Below are 17778 nucleotides of genomic sequence, written 5' to 3' on the forward strand. Positions count from 1 at the left end.
TGCAGAAATGGCTGTAAAGTTTACTGGGTGAATTTATTGTATACATTAAAATATAAAAAAGTATTTGCTGATATGACAAAAATATGTATTTCTGTTCTATACATTCTTTCTGATATACGTAGCCTTCCTGTTTGGATTTCTTACCATTTTTAGATTATCAAGAAGACCCGTTTCCCTCACTGGGGAGAAACCTTAGACCTGGAGCTGGATGCAGAGGAGCTGAGTGAGGAGGGGACTGTGATCGTGGAGGTCTGGGACTGGGACATGGTGGGCAAGAATGACTTTCTAGGAAAGGTCAGGATCATGATCAGGATCTTATGATGACTTTTAAATACTGCACGTTATTGAATTTATTGCTGCTGAACCTTGTTATATTTTGAGACATTACAACCACACATCTCAGTGTGTTTTATTTGGAGTTTATGCATTAGGGCAACTAAAACCAGTGCATATTTATAAATAGAGGAAGGAAATTACTTTGTGCCATTTCGTCAGAGGAGCGTGCTTGAAATTGTTTCTTGGCAATGTTTATTGGTAGAAAGTTGATTACAGTTTGGTTTTATTCTGAACTGAGAAAACAACATATTTGGGAAGTAAGACAGCACCTGTGCCCCGTCTGGTTCATCTTCATCCCAACAATAGGTCTTTCTTTCAAACATCCAGATCAATTTAGTAGCTAAATGTGCACTTTCGAACCCAGTTAGGCTGACTTTATAGAAAGAAAGAAAGAAAGCAAAATAACTTTTTATCATTGCAATTGTACATTCCAACAAAATTTGTCTTCTGCATTTAACCAATTCCTTAGGGAGCAGTGGACAGCTTTTACAGCACCTAGGCAGTAATCTGAGGCTATGGGCTTTGCTCAGGGACCCATAGTCGCAGTCTGAGTGGTTCAGACCAGGTTCTTGCAGCCTTCTCAGAACGCTGGCCTAACCATTAGACCCCAACTCTCCCCATAAAATCTGGCTATGTTGAAAGATGCTTTATGTTTCCTTGTGGTATCTGACTCCACATAGCACAGCAGGTAGCATACCTCCATCTTTTGCCAAATGTGGCTGGTGTAGTGCATTATGGAATGTGCATTGTGATTGGTGCTTTGTAACCTACTGAAGGACCAAGAATGCAAATGAAAATATTAAATGATCTTGCCGGCCAGTTGTGTCCTGCTGTCCTTGAGCTTAGTCATTTCTGACTATCAGTTTTCTTCCAATGTATCCCTATTTTTAACTCCTCCCATTTCCGCATTGATGCTGACCTCGTTCAGGAAAATCATTTCTACAGCATGATGCTGCCACCACCATGTTTCAACACATGGAATGTTTTTATAAACTGGACTTTTTTTAGACTTTGTTTTAATAACGGCTTCCAGCTTGTCATTCTTAATTAAGATCAGATTTATGGAGTGCACAACTAATAATTTCCCAGTCATCAGATTCCACCTGCTTTCATTAGCTTCAGCTGATCCATACTTACTATGGGCCTCTGGGTTATTTCTTTGATTCATGTTCTCCTTGCCCAGCCTGTCAATTTCGGAGGACGGCCATGTATTGATAGATTTGCAGGTGCATCATGCTCTTTCCTTTTACCGATTATGGACTAAGCAGTGCTCTGTAAGTTGTTAAACACTTGGGATATTGTGTTGTAACCTAATTCTGCTTTAAACTTTCCGCAATCTCCGGAGTCAATACCTTTTCAAGTAATTTATTTGCTGCAATTTCTTGAAACTGAATCCAAATAGGTGCTGCTTTTCAGCTTTGTAGATATAAAAACACTGTTGGCGGTCCTTTTCCTACCACTTCACCATTGTGTGCTACTGTATGTTCATCCCTACAAAATACCACGCTGATGTTTGTTTTTGGAACAGGACAACATTTAGAAAGTTCTTTGCAAAAGACCTTAAACTGTGTTCTTGGTTGACATTGCTTTCATGTTCATTCTCTCTTTTCACAGGTGGAAATCCCTTTTGCCTGTTTGCACAAGACACCTCAGTTAGAGGGCTGGTTTCGTTTGCTGCCCCTGAGAAATGAGTCTGAAGCTGGGTGAGAATTATGGGTGTGCTCGTTTGTGCAATGAGGCTTTTTTTTGTGTGTATTTGTACGCCACACTAGTCCTTTTGCTTGCACAATGCACAGAAGGACAGGTAGTTGCTGGCCTTCATGCTCCCTTTCATGCATTTAAATGAAGAATCACAGGTGGAGGGCCAGGTCCCTGACAGCATCTGTTCCTTAAGATAATTTTAGAACAAAGGGCAGAATGAGATGCAAAAGAGATGTAATATTAAGTGAATTTCTCCGGCTTATTAGGAACCGTCTCACGATTTTCAGCTTTGTTTAAAGGACACTCAGTAGAGTCACGATGACAAGGAAAATGTCTTTATGTAGCACCATACGTTTAATATCTTGAAGGGACTCACTTTAGTTCAAGGTTAGTGCAAGAAATTCCCACTTAACATTTTTTGAGTTGATCCTTTTGTCGTCATTTGTCTCCAGCGGTAAGCTGGGAGCGCTGCGCCTGAAGGTGCGTCTGGTGGAGGACCGGATCTTGCCGTCCACATACTACCAGCCACTTATTGAACTGCTGGTTGAGTCGGTAATCTCCCCCGCAGAGGTCAGCATCGCAGCTCGTCCTCACCACGGATATCCATTCGTTCACCCCCATCATGAACAAAGAGACTGCTCCATGCGATACATTTCGTCCCCGTTTTTCCAAAGAGGCGTCGTTTCTCAACGTGTGATGAGGGTCTCTCGTTTGAACAGGTGGAGGACAGTAGTGCCCTGACCATGCTGGAGGAGGTGACTACAGTGGAGAGCAGGCAGGATGTTGCGATGACTCTGGTGAAGATCTATCTGGGGCAAGGCCTGGTGGTGCCGTTCCTCGATTACCTTAATACCAGAGAGGTCAACCACACAAGTAAGGATGGACAGAATGAAAGTGTTTAGTTCTCTCATAGCCACTGCAACATCTTTAGGATGCTGGAATATGCTGACATTATTATTTGGTTCTAGACTCTAGTTCTGAAGCTTTGACTTTGCATAGCTTACTTCAGGGGTGTCCAAACTTTTCAGCTTGTGGGCTAAAATTGTCAAGTCAAAAGCACTCGAAGGATCAAAGAAAAAAAAAAAGGAATAAAAATAAATAAGATTACATAACCAAACAATAGTAAAAATGTATGTGTATGTAAAATGTATGTGTTTAAGCTCTAAACTCATCACAAAATGTCCTGGCCACATTTATCAGTTCCCCTGCAAAAGATGAGTAAAAAGACCTTTCAAAATAATCAACATAATTTCCAACTAGAAACACAGAAAAATCCAACCAGTAAATTTACACGTATTCAAAGGGGGAACAAATGTTGAGAAATAACTGTTTTTATTTAAAATGACCAGAGGCAACATTTTTGGAACCTCTAACACCTTAAAGAATGTATAAATGGAGCATTTATCTTAACTTTTTGTTCACTTGGTCAGGGTTTATAGGAACTTCTAATTAGTAATGCTCGACTTTCTGTTTCCACGGGGTAAAAATATGAGGTAAAACAGAGGCCCATTTGTTTTAGCCAGCGTATAGTGGCATCGATGACCATCTCCCCATAATAACCATTAGAAGCTCTCTGCTATGATAAATGGGTCTTACTGTTCTGGTAGTCACATTGGTTTTGTAATTTATGGTGTTCTGTACTCATTAGTTTCTGATTCTTAGTTCTTGTGTTCTGTTCTCAGTGTGTTAATTTAGTTACTTTCTACTTTAACTTCAGTTGTTAGCATTTGGTTCAGTAAGATCATTTTCCCTAAGGTCTTCAGTTCAGTTCCTCACCCAGCTGCTCTGGTGTTTGAGTTCCTGTCTCACTGATCACCCAGCAGTTTTATGTCAGTCAGTACCCTTCACTCCTCATCTGCTCCGTTGGTTACCCGCCCGTGACAGTTTGTGGGTCCCCTTGTGCCTCAGCTGTTTACTGTCACTTCATCCTTGGTGTCACCACCAGATGTCCTCTGGTCCTTCACCAGCTTGTTCCTTGGTTTGCAAGTTTTCTTAATTAAACAATCATTACCGTCAATGTTTTAGCTGCCATTCTCTGGATTGGAGTGATTGCAGGAAAAAAAAAAGCCCATCCTCTACTTGCATCACAAATGTATTTTTTTTTCAATGCTTCTGGAAATGTATGCTTTGGTTTTCGGCAAGAAACAGCCCAGGTTGGTTTGGCATTGAAGATGAAGAATGATCACCTCATGGCCACCTTTAAGAATGGTGGTTTCCAAAAGCACTGGGGACCTTGCTAGAGTGCATGCTGTTTTGAACTTTCCAACATACCAAGATATTTTAAATGAAAATGCATTGCATTATAGGAAAAGATTAAGTGCTGTCCTACTGGGAAAGATATGCGGCAATTGTTGCTTAATTTTTAAATGTAGGCTATTGAAATAAAATAACGGATTGCTTTAGTGTAGATTCATGCTGCTGCAATAAAAGACACATTTATTTTGATGCTTTTTACATATCTTTACCAGCGGTACCAATAAACGAGCTCGGCACTGTATCCCAACTGTACTTCATCTAATCATTGCTGTAAATGTGTTAGTTTCTCGGTCACAGACTGAAACGCGGCAGCTTACTGTTATTGCTTCCTGCTCCTGAGACTCTCTCAAAGTGGCGGCTGTTTTAAGTCACAATTGACATCAAGGTCCCTGAGCACCACAGTTATTGTCTGCATGTGGGCGGTAAAAGCCCACCAGCACTATATTTACCACCCTGATGGCGATTATTTACACACCCCAACAGTCTTTTCACAGCTTGTCCGAGGTCGGGATTAGTCATGTTTTTGCCTCCGCACTGTAAACCCCAGAGAAAATTCACACAGAGTTGTGCACCGGATTTCAAGCTTCATCCGTGTAGCTCGAGATAATAAGTATAGTACCCAAGTTTCCATAGCAACTGCACATGATCCAGTTGGTAACTGCTTGATCAGGAATAGATGCTGCAAACAGGCAGACATTAAAATTAGGAGCATAGGGCAAGGCGGGGACGGCATATTGTCGATCCTCTGTGTGGGGAAAATAAAATCAGCCCTGCCATCCCTGTAGGTTCAAATGCTTCGCCTGACAAGACAGTCCTGTCACCATGGACGTTTTTACTACCACCACCTAAAAGGATTTACAGTGATGAAGCAGCAAAGTCAGCGTGCTCTCCTTTGTGATACTGTGCTGTTTTATTTGAGAAGCACATCATGTCTTGGCTGATTAAACTGCAACAAAATGACCGTGGCGCATCAATATCCTACAAATGTATACAGAAAATCCAGAAATCCTGTGTGATTTGCTTTCAGCTTGATATAATCTTTCAATTTCTAAGGTTTTATTGAAGCCTGATTAAGTGCCTGTCGGAGGATTTTGTAGCTGTTAGTAACAGTAATTGTGGGCCATCAATCAGCGTTGAAGACTTGCTTCAAATTTCTATTGATTGAAGTAATACATGTGTTTTCTTTAACACACTGGTGACAAATGTTTCCAGTTTGCAAAAAGAAAAAAATACAATGCAGTATAGGAAAAAAAGGTAAAAATAAATAAATAATTATGAGCAATAAGGGAAAGCAAAGAAACCAAAGAAATGTAAATAAAATCTCATTATCATTGGTTCTTTGGACTTGAATAATTGCACTAATTGAATAATTAGTGCCTGGAGCACTAATTATTCAACATATTATATTTGTTTCAGTTGTGACATTTCCTTTTTCTTTTGTTTTCACAGCTGATCCGAACACGTTATTTCGCTCCAACTCACTAGCCTCCAAAGCCATGGAACAATTCATGAAGGTGTGGTAAACTATGTTATTTATGCAAGAGTACGTGTTTGTTTTTTTCTGAATGCATGATTTGTCTTTTATTTAGGACTAACCCCCCTTTGTCACTGTTTGCAGTTTTTTGCATTTCCTGTCTTAATTACAGTGCCCTTCAAAAGTCTTATAGCCCTTTTATGTTTACCACATTTTGTGAGCAAAATTCTGTCCTCGACCTTAAACACAAGTCCCTCGTTGTAAAACATGGCGATGGCAACATCATGCTGTCGGAAGACTTTTCTTCAGCAGGGATGGAGAAGCTGAATAGAGTTAATGAGCAGATGGATGACACTAAATACCGAGTAATCCTGAAAGAGAACCTGCTGGAGCCTGCAAAAGGCTTGAGACCTTCCAGCAGGACAATGACCTTTAACATACAGCCATAGGTACAAAGGGACATTTTTCAAAATAGCTCTTTATTCCTTTAATGGTCTCCGTCTCAATATTACTGAGCTTTAATAGTTTTGCAAAAGAGTTTGGGAAAGCACTTCAGTCTCTTGATGTGGCCCACCAATACCCCAAAAGACTCGCAGCAGTAACTGCACCAAACGGTGGTTCTGAACTCGGGAGGGCTCAATACAAAAGCATTCCACACTTTTCAGATTTGTATTTGTAAACAAATAAAACAAAAGCATCTATTTTTTTCATATCTACACACTACTTTGTATTGGTCTATCACGTAAACTCCCAATGAAACATATTGAAGGTTTTAGGTATCGGGACCAAATTAGAAAAAGTTCAAGGGGCTTTAATGCTGTTGCAGGGCACTGGACTGTAAATGCACATGTAATGCATCTTACTGTCTGCTGTTAACTTTCTGCACTTGGAAGAGTTTGGAGGACGTACACATTTTTAAACCAAACCCTGTTCCGGTGATGTAAATAAGGTGCCCTGAGTAAATGATATTGTCTTGCTGCCAGGCCGTTGGCATGCTGTATCTGCATGAAGTGTTGAAACCCATCATCAATCGCATCTTTGATGAGAAGAAGTACATTGAGCTGGACCCGTGTAAGATTGACCTGAATCGCACAAGGTAAAACAGAACTACTATAAAGCATTATGCTGGATCACACTACTAATGCACAAATCTGATTCTGACCTAATAAAATTGTCTAGGACAGGCTCAGAAGGCTAGAGGTCTATTAGAAGGATGATTTTAAGTGGCAGATTTATGTGTGTAGCCCTACTCTAAATGTTGGCACATGAGGTTAAGAATAAGATATACATACAAGAAGATAACAAGAAATAACATTAAAGAAGAAGTTTAGAAATGGGGAGGGTTTGTTGCTTGGCAACAGCCATGAGCCCCCTGAGATGTCTCTCTATTTCTGACATGGAGAGAGAGAGTGAGAGAGATCCAGGATGCAACATCCTCTGCGTCTGCACTGGATATGCCCATCCTAATGTGTTCCCCCCTTTTCCCTCCAAGTAAATACATCCCTTTTGACATTTGCAGTTTGACACAAAGTAGCTGTGTTCCTCTGTCCAATCTCTAAAAGATCAGCTTTTTACATTTATTGAAGCAGGGAGGTCATCACTTGTGTGTACAGAGTAAATAAAAGCTTTTTGGTCCTTGTTGCAAGCAATTCTGAGCACACAGTGACTCTGTCTGTTTACTGGGTTACAAAATCTTTCTTTGTGTCTGAAGACGGATATCATTTAAGAGTGGCGTGTCGGAGGCAGAGGTTCGGGACTACAGCGTGGAGATGCTGCAGACCTATTTGACCAGCATCATTGAATCTATCGTCAGCTCTGTCGATCAATGTCCTTCGGTCATGAGAGTGGCCTTCAAACAGCTGCACAAGAGAGTGGAGGAACAATTCACAGAGCCTGAGAATGAGGTCAGTGTAGAGCCAAGCACTGAGGAGCCTGGACTGATCCTCTGGGAAATCATTCTCAGTTCACTAAATTTTCTTTGAAAATCCCTTTAATGTTACCAGGATGTAAAATACCTGGCCATCAGCGGGTTCTTCTTCCTGCGTTTCTTTGCGCCCGCCATCCTGACGCCAAAGCTGTTCCAGCTGAGAGACCAGCACGCCGACACACGTACAAGCAGAACGTTGTTACTACTCGCCAAGGTATGACTCTAGGTACTGACATATAGACATACATGAACATTTTATTGATATCCATACATCACATTTAAGTGAGTACAAGACAAGCAATGAAGTGCTGGGTGGCCTCTAGCCCAGTGGTTCCTAACCCAGGTCCTCAAGGACCCCTGTCCTGAATGTTTTAGGTGTCTCCTTGACACTTAAAATAGCCCTTGATGACATGCAGGGGAGGTCATACAATCATTTGAATCAGGTGAGGTGGAACAGAGACACTGTTCCCTGAGGACCACACAGACAACCACAGAGATGACAAGCATTAGGCGATCGATCAGGATGATATATTATGCATATCCCATCCATGTGATTAGTGTTAAGATTTAACATTTCTCAGTTCCTCTAATTGACACTTCTTAACTGATGGACATCAAAGCCAATTGTGTTTACAGTACTCTAATTCAATTCAGTTCAGTTCAATTTTATTCATAAAGTGACGATTCACAAAACATGTCATCTCAAGGCACTTTACAAAGTCAAATTCAATGAAATTTAAAAAAAGTATTCCACTACCAGTCAAAGTTTTCGACCCACCGTCTCATTCAAAGGGTTGTCTTTATTTTATTGATACCTGTGGAATCTATTTCAGGGGTTTACCTCCTGAAGACCATAGAGAGAATGCCAATAGTGTGCAAATCAGTACTCAAACCAAAAGGGTTAAATTTTGAAACCTTAAAATATAAAATATATTTTGTTATTTCACTTTTTTTTGTTTGCTCCATTATCCTGTATACTTAAATCACAGTTTCAATGTCTTTGCTATGTTTCTACGGTGTAGAAAGAAAATAAAAATAAGGAAAAAACATTTAATAATGAAGGTGGGACCAAACTTACTAGTAGTGTGTGTCCCTCAAGTTGTTCCACATTTGTTGTCTTGATTAAAACTGTAAACCTAATACTTAAGTATATTATTGGAACTTTATGTGGTAGGCTAACATAAAGTAGCATTTCAACTGCAAAGTGGAAGGAAAAGGATACATAGTAGTCTTTCCTCCTTTACAAACAACGATCTGAAAAGTGTGACAGTCATCTGTATTCAGCCCCTTACTTAAATATCACTTAATACATTCCAAGGCAAGCAAAAAAAAAAAAAAAAAAATACAGCTGTTCTATGAAGTCCTTAGATGTTTGTTATTGAACATCACTGAACAACCACCTTCATGAAGGCCAAGGAACACATCAGTGAGTTTAGGGTACAGGATGCAACAACAACCCAGGCTTTAAATATCTCACAGAGCACCGTTCAATCCATCATCTGAAAATGGAAAGAGAATAACTTGACCACACACCTACCAACTAAGGCTGCCCATTACCCTGACACCATCCGGAAGGTAAAACATGGTAGTGGCAGTAAAATCATGTTGGGGATGCATTTTTCTTCAGCAGGGAGCTGGGAAGGTGGACAGAGCTATATAAGGAGAAAGGTTTTAGAGATTCTCCATCCAGTCTAACTGAGTTTTAGCTATTTTAAAAGAAGAATGAGCAAAAATGTCCATGCCTATAGTTGTGCAAAACTGGAAGAAATATACAGTGTACCAGCAGTGAGAAGCATTTTCAAAAATTCCCAGTTCAGGAGTCTGAATAACTTTATTTTAAGCCATGCATCATGTTTCTTCCACTTCACAATCATACTCCTCTTTGTTTCAGTCTATCACATAAAATCCCAATAACATCCCCTGAAGGTTGAGATGAACATGATGATAATAATAAAAAAACAAGGGGTGTGTATACACTGATTTACAGCTGCTGATCATTTAAAGCACAAACTACTGTTTCAGCGATGATGTGGTGAGCAGTGGATTTTACTTTTTCATAAAGTTTACAAAAAATACTGTGTCATAGCATGCTTCATAAATAGATTTTGTGACAGTCCCACCGCACTAGAAAACCGTGCAGGCTGTGACAGAGAGCTAGCCACACCTTTAAATGAAAATGACCCACCAGTGTCGCTTGAATCAACACCCACCATATCTTTAAAAATAGGGCCCACATGTCAGGATCGCTTGTGCTTGTTGAAACCCCATTTCCTCTCCTACACATGGCTCTGCGGTTGCTGTCCGTGGTGCTGAAACGCTGTTGCCATGAGTCTGCTACAGAGACGGCAATAGCTATTTTTACCTCTGTATAGGCAGCAACCAGCCTGCGGTTCAAAGCCGAGCATCAGAGAGGGCTGTAGAGAGGGGCTACCTTCTCGCCCCGGGCTAGGTGTAGGCCAGACAAAGGGCCTCACAGCACGCTTGGCCCCAGGGACCCTTTTGATCTTTGACTTTGAGACCTGCTGTCAGTGGGCGGATTTCTGATGTGATGAAAGATGTCAGTGGAGAGCACATATCGTGTGTTTATGGTCCCCAGGCACTGCAGAGTGTGGGCAACCTGGGCCTTCAGCTGGGTCATGGCAAGGAGCAGTGGATGGCACCTCTTCATCCCATCATCCTCCGCAGCGTGGCCTCTGTCAAGGACTTCCTGGATAAGCTGATCGACATAGATCATGATATCGGTAAGGCAGACAACACTGAGTGCATGGCTAAACGTGTAATGAACCAGCAACAGGCCAGCTGTCAGAGGGGATGCCTGCATCTGATATGAGCACTATACTGTTGCTCTGTAGTGAAATATTCATAACTAGCTGGAAGTCTGGAAAAGCGATAACACTTGCACACATAACACCGGAGACCCAGCACATCTTGGCTGCTGTCTGCCATGTGTTAGTGAGGTTGTTGTTCTTAAACACTGCCCCACACTCCCTCCCTTATAAAATATAATTTATCACATCCCCCTTTTTTTCCCCCAATGCCAGTTTGACATTTAGTGCTCTTCAGGTGGAGATTGGTAGATTTTACAGATTAAAAACACTCGTTATTCTATTTTGCAGACTCTGGAAAACAATATACTACATGTTAGCTGTCACCAATTAGATATTATCTGCATAATAACATAGCACCACCTTGTGCCTGTCAGGTTGAATGTGGTGTTTTCCTCTTCTTGCTGCAGTGTCTTCGGTACCTCAGAGGGCTGTGTTCATGCCTTCAGTGACAGTGAAGGAGGGATACCTCCACAAACACAAAGCTGACGGACCACAGCTGCTGTCCCGCTTTGCCTTCAAGAAACGCTACTTCTGGTTAACTAGTGAGACCTTGTCCTACGCCAAGACCTCTGAGTGGCAGGTAGGCGTATTCCACTAAGATACGGTGCCTTGCAAACGTATTGATTTGCCTCCAAGTGTTATCCATTTTACCACACTACAATCACAGACCTTAATGCACTGGGGTTTTTTGTGTTAGACCAACACAACCTTTCAAACCTTTACACAAATCTGAAGAGTTTAGTGTGGATTAGTATTCAGATCTCTTTGATACCTCTAAATAAAATCCAGTCCAATAATCTACCTTTGTTTGATTGTCAGGGGGCATTAGTGAACAAACAGCATTACGAAGACCAAGGGACAGAACTGGTTATGGATAAAGCTGTGAAGATGTTTAAAGCAGGGTTAAGCTATAAAACAGTGTCGCAAGCTGATTTCATTGAACACTATTCACCCATCATCCAAACATGGAAAAAGAGCGCTTCAACTTTAAACCCACCAAGACACGGCCGTCACCTAAACTGACAGACTGGGCAAAGAGAGCATTAATCAGGGAAACAGCAGAGAGGCCCAGCTTAACTCTGGAGGATCAGCTTTAAAAGGACTGGTTGAGAGGAGGCGCAGAAACTGAAGTAAATGCAAATCTCTATCTGTGGGGTAAAACTAATGTTGCTTTCCAGCTAGCACACTATCCCAACACAGAAACATGGTGGTGGCTGCATCATGCTGTGTGCGTGCTTTTTTTCTGCGGGGACAGGAACGTTGGTCAGCTTTGTGAAACCCTGTTGGGCACTGCAAAAGACTAAAGTCAGCGATTAACCTTCCAGCAGGACAATGACCCTGCACATACAGCCAATTGAATGATTTAGATCAAAGCATGTTAAAGTGTTAGAATGGCCTAGTCAAAGTTCAGACCTAAATCAAACTGAAGATCCGTGGCAAGGCTTGAAAATAGATGTTCATGGACAATCTCCATCTGACATCACTGAGACTGAGTTGTTTTGCAGAGAAACGTCGGTAAGATTACAATCTCTAGATGTGCAGAGCTGGTAGCGACATAACGCCAAAAGACCCGCAGCAGTAACTGCAGAGGATACTTTTACAAAACTGTACAGCTTGTTCTATAGGCATTTGTGGCATTGGCTGCTTTTAAATCCAACCACAGCCTGCTGTTTTTATTGTTTCATGTTGAGATACCCATTCGCCTCCAAGAGAAGCCCCAAACAGCGGGTGGAATAGATAATTCATTCTTCAAGTCTATTACTTGGATAACTTTGCAAAAACGAATAACTTTTATTCATCTGGCAGATCGATGACATGTGAAACTGTAACTGATTTTCCGAAGCTGTCTAGAAGGCTGTCTTATTGTGAATTTCTCACACAGGTTGTAGCTTTGAACAAAAACTTTACAGAGGAAACAAGAAAATGAGGCAACCTTTTAGTCATTCCCATCATGTTTGGATGTTTTTATGAGATCATCATTAGAGTTATTACCATGCAGAGGCTAACCTTGTAATAATGATGTCTTTTTATTTATTGTCCAGAGGCTATAAGAGAGAGAGAGAGAGAGAGAGATGGCTGGGGACACCCAGTCTAACCCCTTAAAAAGCTCTCTCTTTGAGCCAGACCCTCCTTTGTGTGGCCAGAATAAAAGGCGAGGGTTAATTGAAGGCTCTGGATATTCATGCTAACATTGCAAATCAGATTGCAGACAATGTCCTGGCCCCTTCCCTCCATGGTTGGAGCACTCCATTCTTAGTGCGGCGAGCTCCCATTGGAAATGGCTGATTTACACTTAAAAGTAGCGTTCGCTGCCACGCTGGTCTCCTCTCCACATCCTTCCTCTGAGCTTTCCTGCCTGTAAATATATACAGATCCTACAGTATTAACTTTTTTTTTTTTGCTCAGGCGGCAGCTTTATTTCAAGCAAACCAAAAATGAAAATCACCTTGCGAAAAAGAGTGACGCATGATAATCGGCCTGTGGTGATTGTTGGAGCGGTTTGTGGCTGATCTGTTGCAGGTGCGCTCCTCAATACCAATTCAGCGCGTGTGTGCCGTGGAGAGGGTGGATGAGAATGCCTTCCAGCAGCAGAATGTAATGCAGGTCATTACACAAGACAACGACGGGAAGCTGAACACGATGTACATCCAGTGCAAGGTGCGCTAGTGCCCGTAGCAGCCGGCCTCCATCCAGTTCATTACCTTTTTATCTTGTTTCCGACCTCATTGATCCTTTTATTGGTTTACAGTTCCACGTGCGCTCACCACCTGAAATCCTGATCACAGCCGTGTTTTAAGACATAAAGGACTTGCTTTGTTTTTCCTTTCTCTTGGTGCACCGTTGAGTGATGATGTTTTTTTTGTTTTTGTCTCTGCAGAATGTGAATGAGCTGAACCAGTGGCTGTCTGCAATAAGGAAAGTCAGCATCTACAATGAGCGCATGCTGCCTTCCTTTCACCCGGGCGTCCATCGCAGCAGCAAGTGGACCTGCTGCCTGCAGGCGGACCGTGCCGGTGAATCCCACCCTATCAACTCCCACTGCTCCCCCCCACCCCCCCGTTTCTTTCAGTGATTTTAGAGATGATGCTTGGCAAAAGTATTCACACCCCCTGAACTTTTTCTAAATTTCTTCACATTACAACCACACACCTCAGTGTATTTTATTAGGATTTTATGAGTAGCACATTATTGTGTGATGGATTAAAAAAAATGACCTGTTTTTTTATCCATCCATTTATTTCTGTACAAATAAAACAACGAAAAAGGTTGGCATACTTTGCTGAGTCCCTTGTGGTAAAGTGCAAACGGGACTTCTCCTTTTGGCTTCCCTCTTCTGGCCACGCTTCCATTAACGGCACATTTGTGGAGTGCCACATCCAATAATTGTCCTGCTTACCAATTCTACCCGAGCTGAGGGTCTCTGCTGCTCCTCCAGTCTTAACACAGACCCATTGGCTGCTGCTCTGCCTAAACTCTCCTTGCCCAGCCTGTTAGTTCAGGTCGACAGCAATGTCGCAGTAAGTTTGCAGTCATGACATTCTCTTCCCATTTTCTGATGACGGGTTGATGAATCAAAGTTTGGGGTGCTGTTGCTGTTTTAAGACCTAACCATGCCTTAGACCTGTAAAGTTTGTTTGATACTGTTTTCCTGCAAGGCTTCACAGAACAGCTGTAATTATCCGGAGAATAAATCCCACAAAGGTGTATTCTTTTGTGCTTGTAAGGTAACTTCTAACGCCGTTTCATTTACTTGGATTGTATCTAGGGGTATCAGTGAAAGGCCGAGCACAAATGTAAGATGTTTTTTTTTTGAAAAATAAAAAGAATAGCAATACATCTTCCTTCACCTTCACTATTATAGACTACTTTGATTTGGTCTTTAACATAAAATCCCAATAGAACCTGAGTTCCTTTGTGGTTGTAAAAGGTAGAAAAGTTCAAGGAGTAAGAATACGATGTAAAGATTTGCATAGTCGTAAATGTTCTGTCTGCAAATAGCTTGGGTCTAAAATACAATCCTCTTTTACTTAGCTGCTGCTGACCTCAGAGAGTGGGTGAGTTTAGGTCAACAATGTTTAATAAGTCAGTCGTTTTTGGGGCTTCTTTCTTGAGCTATTTCTGGTGGTGATGGCGTACGACCCGCTGGACTCAGCCCGTTAGATCTGAGTCTGGATATGTCCTGATTTACTAAGTGACAGCTCACAGCACTGTACAGAATGAAAGAGGTATTGTTTGTGTCAAAAATAACGCTAATGTATTGCTCGCACAGAGATTTGTGGCTGAAGTGCCTGGTAGCTGCTGCACGGAGTGCTATTCTTTAATAAAAGGCTGCGTTCAGTTACAGGCTGCAGCAGGACCCACTCAGCCGTGACTCTGGGCGACTGGAGCGACCCGCTGGATCCCGACGTGGAGACTCAGATGATATACAAGCAGCTGCTCCAGGGCAGAGACAAACTGAGGTCAGTATCTGCAGTTCTTTAGCCTGGATGCAGCTCATTTACCAGTCACTAGAGGTCTATGTTGCGACACGGGACTGCACCGCTCTGCTGCTGCTGCTGCTGATATTCAGCTATGCAGGGAGCCATATGTCTATCTGTCACTACATTAAAAGGCAGAAGAGTTTCCCACAGGCGACGGTAAGATAATATGACAAGATTCTGACTGATGCTGCAGGAAAAAGTACCTGGAGATGGAAGACGCAGATCAGACATCGAGCAACAAGGAGAAGAGGGCAAATCCTGATATTAATCCAGGTGAGTCTAGACTTTTATTATAAGAACCATTACAGATGAGTGTGTTTTGATGGGAATCTTGACACTGATAGGAAAATGCATTGTAATACCAAAAACCTATGCATGTTGCTCGCTCTATTTTTCTTACATTTAAATGAATAGGGAAGGCCTATCCCACAAATTTCTGTCTCCTAGATGGTGCTGAATGCAACGCTCAGCTGATGAAGCCTGGTCAGAGTGTCGCCGCGCGGCTGCTGGTGGTGATAGAGGATCTGGAGCAGGCTCACGCCGCCTTCCAACTGAGAGAAAAGGAGGACGCCACCACAGTCATTCTGAATCCCTAGGCTGCACACGGCCTCTGATCTATTAATGCCTGAGAGGAGGGGCTGGTGTGTGGAGACGCTGGAGGAGGAGGAAGGAGGAGGGGGACCAGTAAGAGGGAGCAATAGCTGCACGCTTTCCTGATTGTCACAGAGGAGAAACTGCGACCCCCCCGTCCATCTTTTGGGTGCATTTTCTGCCAGCTGTAAAGAGCAGCGGAGACTCTGGCGCTTTTTATTCTCTGTCTCTCTGTACCCTCTGAATGGCTCCAACAAACGCAGGTTATGATACTTGATAAACAGGAAGGGAGACTCTGCAGCATGTTCCGACGTTGTTATTTTGTTCTGTAGATAGCGAGCAATCTGTGGCATGGCTTGCATCCAATGTGAAACGCTTTTATATTTCAAGATATTGTACAGGACTTCAAACATTTTTATGCAAAAGGCTGGTTGTAGTGTAATGTACAGTACATAAGTGTGAGGTGATTTGATACTGGTGGTTTATCGCTCATGTTTTGTACTCGGAGGCAGTTCATCGCTGAAGCCACTTTGTAGCGGCTAATTTCACATCCCAGGTCATCCCACAATGACGTTATGTTAAAGTGATGCTCAGTTTACCACTGCCTGCACCGCGAGCAGAATCCGTGCTACCTACACGTTGCTTTGTTCCCTTTTCACAAAACAAGCAGCTTTTGTTTAGTGCTGCAGCCATTTGATCGTACAAACTGAGCTTGAATGTATTTATCGTTTTTTTATTTTTATTTTTTATACATGTAACTTTTTGTCCTTACATTTGATTTAGCCATTCTGAAAGGTGCGTGGGAAATATTTACCTGCCTTGCAAGTGTCAGGCCGTGTTCAAGATGCCAACTTGGTTTTGACAAACCTACCAAGCTGACTTTGAAGTACAGATATTGGTGAATTACACAAATTAACCAGTTGGTATTAGAAGAGCAGAGAGGGGCAGATCGTGTGATTAGATATGTGATTTGGGAAGACCTTCCTGGGTCTCTTCCTGCCATACAGACACTACCTAGTGCAAATATTCACACCTACATACATTTATGTTTGTGCTGAGACATGGTCTTCGTTTACACAAAGTTCTATAAAGTGTGCCGTGTGTTTGTTTTCAGCCCCCCTGAGTCAATGCTTTTATGAGATTTCCACTGCTTGAAACAGTTTTTTATTTATTTTGCCAATTTCTCTTCACGAATAGCCCTCAAGCCCTGACAAAGTAGGTGGAGAGCATCAGTTCAGAACAGTGCCACAGATTCTGAGCTGGACTTTGACCGGGCCATTTTAACGCAGTTATGCTTTGATCCAAGCCTGTCCGCTGTAGCTCTGGCTATATGTTTAGGGCTGCTGTCCTGCTGGATGTTGAACCTCCACCCATCTCAAAGATTTTCTTCCACCCATCTTCCCAAACACTTTCTGTGATGAAGATGAGCATCCCCCACAGCACGATGCTGGCACAACCATGTTTGAACATATGATTGGGGTTGTTTAAGGGTGATGTGCAGTGTTGGGTTTCTGCCTTAACAGCCTTCTGCATCTTGGTCGGCATATTAAAATGAGGTCTCATAGGACCAGAGCCATTTCCCTTATACGTTTCCTGTACTCGATGTGGCTCGTGGTAAATGGGACTTCTTTTGGCTTTTCTACTCACAACTCTTCCAAAAAGGTCAGTTTGGTGAAGTGGCAGCTAGTAGTTGTCCTGTCTGCAGATTCTCCCATTTGAAGCGACGATCTCTGCTGCTCTTTCACAGACACCATCATAGCTGCTTCTCAGATTAATGCTATCCCTGCCTGGCCAGTCAGTTTAAACGGCCATTTGTAGGTTAGCAAATGTGCCATACTCTATTTTCCATTTCGTCTCTCTAAAAACCCTGAGAGACATAACAGCTGGAACTATATTGAGATTAAATTACATTTGGTTCCACTGAAGTTTATTTAAGGTGGTCAAAGTAAAGGGCGCTGAACATAAGAGTAAAGAAGAAAAAGCATTTTTAAGCCAGTACCCAAGTCTAAGCTACTTTGTTGTTTTCAGATTACAATTTTCAATTACATTTGTGGATGTATTGTAACAAAATGTGGAAAGATTAAAGGATATGAATTATTTTGCGAGACACTGTAAATATACTATGATACATTTCCCAGACATAAAAAAAGCAAGCTGTATTGAACAATATTACAGTATAAATGG

General features: G+C 42.0%; 1 protein-coding gene across 4 annotated transcripts in view; it reads left to right on the forward strand.

Annotated features, from left to right (window-relative positions):
- Positions 1-17566, forward strand: part of LOC105928807 (rasGAP-activating-like protein 1) — a 43441-nt gene extending 25875 nt beyond the window's left edge. For 2 of the 4 annotated variants that reach the window (XM_036144539.1, XM_012866312.3), the window contains exons 7-21: positions 154-294; positions 1951-2039; positions 2490-2607; positions 2757-2910; positions 5743-5807; positions 6751-6863; positions 7479-7671; positions 7771-7908; positions 10291-10435; positions 10930-11102; positions 13043-13180; positions 13401-13536; positions 14862-14982; positions 15197-15276; positions 15451-17566. In XM_036144539.1, coding sequence (XP_036000432.1) covers positions 154-294; positions 1951-2039; positions 2490-2607; positions 2757-2910; positions 5743-5807; positions 6751-6863; positions 7479-7671; positions 7771-7908; positions 10291-10435; positions 10930-11102; positions 13043-13180; positions 13401-13536; positions 14862-14982; positions 15197-15276; positions 15451-15599 — 1953 coding nt within the window. In that variant the 3' untranslated portion in view covers positions 15600-17566. The remainder of the gene's footprint in view (positions 1-153; positions 295-1950; positions 2040-2489; positions 2608-2756; positions 2911-5742; positions 5808-6750; positions 6864-7478; positions 7672-7770; positions 7909-10290; positions 10436-10929; positions 11103-13042; positions 13181-13400; positions 13537-14861; positions 14983-15196; positions 15277-15450) is intronic. The other 2 variants (XM_012866314.3, XM_012866315.3) reach the window with 2 other exon arrangements.
- The last annotated feature ends 212 nt before the right edge of the window (positions 17567-17778 follow it).

This window comes from Fundulus heteroclitus, chromosome 12 (genome assembly GCF_011125445.2).
Source record: "Fundulus heteroclitus isolate FHET01 chromosome 12, MU-UCD_Fhet_4.1, whole genome shotgun sequence".
NCBI classification, from domain to species: Eukaryota; Metazoa; Chordata; class Actinopteri; order Cyprinodontiformes; family Fundulidae; genus Fundulus; species Fundulus heteroclitus.